Source organism: Pediculus humanus, genomic scaffold, assembly GCF_000006295.1.
Source record: "Pediculus humanus corporis 1103172108281 genomic scaffold, whole genome shotgun sequence".
Taxonomy (NCBI): domain Eukaryota; kingdom Metazoa; phylum Arthropoda; class Insecta; order Psocodea; family Pediculidae; genus Pediculus; species Pediculus humanus.
Window position 1 is genome coordinate 1,250,061 of NW_002987850.1, and position 5,162 is coordinate 1,255,222.

Sequence of the window (5,162 nt, forward strand, 5' to 3'; positions counted from 1 at the left end):
CGTGCGTGCGTGCGTGCGTGCGTACGTCACTTTATTAAATAATTAATAAATGGTCAGCAATAAATTTTTCTAACATTTTTTTATCGTTTTTTTTTTTTTCGTTTCGCGTGCGAGGTATAATAAGTAGGTTGAATTCGTACCTGTACGCTCTAATGTTTTGATAATTTGAATAAATCGTTAAAAATTAATAATAATAAAAAAATAAATAACTTACCGGGAGAATTGGAATGCGCATCCGCAGCAATCATAATAATACTAATAATCCTTTTTTTATTTTTTCATTAAAGAAAAAAAAAAAAAAACCTGATCGATTTCAGGTTTTTTTTTAAAACCTGAATTGTTATTCCAATTTATAATTACATTATTTTATTTATTTAAAATAACATGATAACTATTTAAAAAAAAAAAAACACAAAAATTATTTATTGTTTATTATTATTTTTATAAAAAAATATTAATGAATCGCACTTTTAATTTATTTATTTATTAATTATGTCTCTGCGACGACATCGATTATAATTTTTTTTTATTTATTAATAATTTACGTACGTTAAAAATAATAATAATAATAAAATAAAAGAAAAAAGAAAAAAAGAATTTAGGCTGATCAGCTGAGCGCTGTGATATGTTTCGGTTAACTGTTTGAAAATGCTTTACTAGCACAAACTTTTGTTATGTAACTATAAAATATACACAAATTATTATTATTATTATCATTACACACCTTGTAGTAGTAGTAGTACTAATAATAATAATAATAATAAATGATGACGCAGGTTCGATTTGGTAAATAAAAAAATTATTCGAGTTTTGTGAGCCGAATTTGAATTTTTTTGCTGTCGTTTATAACCTCGTGACGTAATAATAATTAACAAAAATTTAATTTACGTACAAATTGTTTAAACAAACAAACAAACAAACAAACGAACAAATTATTTCGTAGAAAAGAAAGAAATGAAAATAATAATAATAATAACGACGACGATGACGACGACGACGGAAAAGAACATATTTTGCATAATAATTATCATTATCATTATTATTATTATTATTATTATTATTTATTTTAGGGGAAAAAGAAAATTGGAAAATTTTGACACGATTTTAATATTTTTCCATAAGGTTAACATTAAAAATTCATTAAGGAAAAATCGATTTTCAAAATTTGATTCTTTTCGAAAAAAAAATCAAAACAAAAATTTTTTTTTTTCGGAAAAAATGATGAGTGGAAAAAAGAAGGGAAGGAGGAAGGGAGGGAGGGAAAGGAGGGGAAGAGAGTAAGAGAGAGAGAGAGAGAGAGAGAAAGAGAGTGTGAGTGAGAGAGAGAAAAAGGTTGTTGGTAAAAAAAAAAGGAAATTACGAGAGAACTCTAAACTCTTTAATATTTTGTTTACTATTTGAATCGAACCCCCGATAAAAACCCCCCCCCCCCTCATAATTTTCCAGGGTATTTTAATAAATTTATCTTACCTTACGTAATTATTATTATTATTATTATTATTATTATCCTATCCTAATGTTGTTACCGATATAACATACGTAAAAATTATTCGTCGTCAACATTATATAAAAAAAATTACATCGTTTGGGGGGGAGGGGGTTAAGAAAAAGAGTTATAACTTGCGCACGTAAAAGAAAAATTATAATTAATATTTATTATTATTATTATTATTATTATTATTATTATTATTATTATTATTATTTCGCCATTATTGATGTGTACACGACATAAACAAAAAAAAAAAAATTCAAAACGACTCACAAAAACTCAACAACCTCATCATCATCATTATTATTATTTTAATAATTAAATTTAAACAATTATAACATGTTTAACAAAACGAATTATTATTATTATTATTATTATTAGTATTACTACTAAAATTAAAACGTTATAATGTTAAAATAATAATAATAATAATAAATAAAAATAAAAATAATAATAATAATAAAAAATGACGTGTCTTACACAATCCGACTCTGGAGTGACTGAACGGCATTCGTTCGCGGCCTTTGGAGTTAGAGAGAGAGAGAGAGAGAGAAAAAGAGAGAGAAAAAAATTTTCCAGGTCATGGAAATCACATTCGGGAGCTTTTGAAAAGCTCAATCGTAACAACAACCAAAAAAAATTATTTAATAATTTTATTTAATTTTTTTTTTTCTGGAAGGAATAAAAAAAAAAAAATTTGTAAACAATATGGAAATTTTATTTATTTATTTATTTTTTTCCAGCTTGTACGTTAATAAATTTTTTTTTTTTTGTTACAGGTTGTTTACATTACAAGTCGAATAATATTTATTTTAAAGAAAATCCATAAAAGTTTTCCATGGGAAAAAGGAGAAAGGAAAGGAAAGGAAAGGAAAAAGGAAAATTGTTCATTTAATTCAGGATAAAACATGCGCTCTTGAATGCGTGAAAAGTCATTAATTTGAGTCAAAAACAACCTTTTGGAGTTTTACCTTTTTTTATGGAATCATAACAAAAAGGCAAAATATTATTATTATTCTAGAATTATTTATTTATTTATTTGGATAATTAATAGTACATAAGTCAAATTGATTGAATCAAATAATAACTTTTGGGGAGAGGAGGGAAGAGGGAAACTTCGTCTTTAATGGAGCTTGACGGTTACTTTTAAAAACTTTTTTTTTTTTTTTTTTACAGATTTCAATCGATGAGGAAGAGTTTATTATTGGAATTCAATTTTCGGTGGGACCTGTTGAATTATTATAAAATAAGAGATTATTATTTTCTGGAATATCACCATAATGTCGGACTGCTATCATCGAATGATTTTTTCGAAGATTGAAAAAACCATTTTGATTTTTTAGGTTGGGTAAAAACATCAAGAAAATTATCATCGCTTAAATGACTCGTAAATGATTCGTCATCTAATACCAACGCATCGAAAGTATCGGTAATTTTTTTTTCTATTTGTTTAACCGAATATTTTAAATCGTTAACATCTTCGATGGTGTCAACGACGGTCGTTATTAAATTTGCTATTTCATCTTCTTTCATTTTTTGTTTAACGGCTTTTTGTTCTCCTTGACGATTGTATTCGGCCAACAATATTATTGTCAACAATCCGAAAAGAACAATTTCACCGATGGCGTTCGAACCGAGTTCTACGACTTCATCTTCCGTTAAATTCATTACCGATGATTTTTCCTTCGACATTGCTTGAGTTTCGACCCAATGATAGGCTGGAAAATGGAGTAAATATTTATTTTATTAACTTGGGTAATTTATATAAAAATTTACTTTACTACCTTTTCCCGTTGGTATGATGACGTATCGTCGAATCAACGGATGTTTTTTCGCTTCATTTTTAATTAAATTCGCCAATGGTTTACTCAATTGTTTCATAAGTAATAATCCAATTTTAGCCAATGGAAAAGCGGCAACCATGGTAGAAAAAAATTAACGTTCTGCCACGTAAAACAAATAATTTAATTAAATATTTTTTTTTTTTTAAATTTTTCCTTTTTTTTTTTAATTTTTTTTAAATTTTTTTTTTACATTTTTACAAAAATACGAGTTTTTTTTTTTTTTGTTAAAAATAAATAAGAAAAAATTGTAAACAATTGATATGTAAACAAAGTTAAATTTTTTGTATTATTGTTTAAAATTGCGCCAAAATTTTTTTACCGATTGGCGACAAATTTTTTTTAAAAATGGAGGGTAAATATTTAACGGCGGTTTAAATGGCAACGTTGCTTTTCTCATCAAAGACGTCTGTTATTGAAACACTGTGTGTGTTAAAATGTACTGTACTTTTTAGAGAGAGAAAAAAAAAAAGTTTTTTTTAAAAATATGGTTGTCGGACCTTTTCCAGTAGCCAAATTAGGCTTTTTATTACTCAGAACGTTGAGTAAACCAATTGCAAATACATGCAAAGAAAGGGCAAAACAAAGTCCAATTTTTAGAAAATATATTTGTCTGCCTCCAGCTTATTGTAGGTTTATTTTTAATTTTTATATACACTTTTGTTTTAAATATATGTAATATTTGATTTTATATATTAGTCAGGTTCCGATTTCGATTTTCTGCTATTCCGTACCTGACCTAGTCCCGATTTCAAAAAAAATCGATAATTAAATATTCGAATTTAAGCTAACCTTAATTTATCCAGGATTTTCATGTCCTTTTTTTCAAAATTATCCTTGAAATCATTTATGCCTCTATTTGCCTTCGAGTAAAAGCAAATTTCTATTTTAATGTCATGTCAATAATAATAATGATAATGACAAATCTTTTTTAGATATAACTAAAGTAAAAAATTTTTGAGGTTATGATTTTTTTTTGGCAACACTTGAAAATTTTTGACTAATTAATTTAATTTTAAAAGCAATTAAATTAATTTGTATATTTTTAATTTAAATTTTGATTTGTTTTAGTTTATAATTGGTGTGAAGTTAAAACGAAAATGTGGATTCTCAATTTAGGACAACCGGTTCAAGTTCCTCCGTTGAACGAAGCCATGGCCATAGAATTGGGTGCTAATTTACTAGGAGAAGGAATACTATTCACAGTTGCTGCTGCCGTTTTAATTATAGAGTATGCTAGGCAATCGGCCAAACAAGCTGCAAAAGACAAAGAACAAGAAGAAGAGATGAATAGACTGCATACTACGATTAGAGATTTAAATTTTCAAATGGAATCGCAACAAGCGCAAATCAAAGGACTTTTTAGACATGTTTACGAATTAGATTCGAAAGTTGTCAAGTTACCATGGACGTTGGGTCAAAAGCAAAACATTGATGAAATCATAGAGAAAAAAATTGAAAAACCTGATAAAATTGATAATTCAGATGTAATTACAGAAGCTATAACTTATTTATTTAGTGATATATTAGGCGGTGATAATTTTACATAGCCAGAAAATATTTTTTTTTTTTAAAAATTCAATTTTTTCTCGATTTTATGTGCTAGTCATTCCAATTTTTTTTTGGTAAATATGAAGTGATGAGTACAAATTTAAAAAGGCATTAGTATTAAATTCATGCATAATATTTGAAAATATCGAATCTAATCGATTAGTTATATAAAAACAAACACACCCACACATATATATGTATATATATATATATAACACAAAGTAAAATAATAATTAAAAACGAAAAAGAAAAATTTATTTTTTTTAAGTTTAAATTTAAAT

The 5,162-nt window shown here is 26.1% G+C and overlaps 2 protein-coding genes across 2 annotated transcripts; one reads left to right on the plus strand and one right to left on the minus strand.

Annotated features, from left to right (window-relative positions):
- Positions 1-2,761: 2,761 nt before the first annotated feature.
- On the minus strand, positions 2,762-3,412 carry Phum_PHUM515080 (Optic atrophy 3 protein, putative; the record flags this gene model as incomplete). Its single annotated transcript, XM_002431138.1, has 2 exons — positions 2,762-3,207; positions 3,274-3,412. The coding sequence occupies 2 exons, from the start codon at positions 3,410-3,412 to the stop codon at positions 2,762-2,764; spliced, it is 585 nt and encodes a 194-aa protein (XP_002431183.1).
- A 266-nt stretch (positions 3,413-3,678) lies between these two features.
- On the plus strand, positions 3,679-4,880 carry Phum_PHUM515090 (uncharacterized protein; the record flags this gene model as incomplete). Its single annotated transcript, XM_002431139.1, has 3 exons — positions 3,679-3,685; positions 3,840-3,959; positions 4,402-4,880. The coding sequence occupies 3 exons, from the start codon at positions 3,679-3,681 to the stop codon at positions 4,878-4,880; spliced, it is 606 nt and encodes a 201-aa protein (XP_002431184.1).
- Positions 4,881-5,162: the final 282 nt, after the last annotated feature.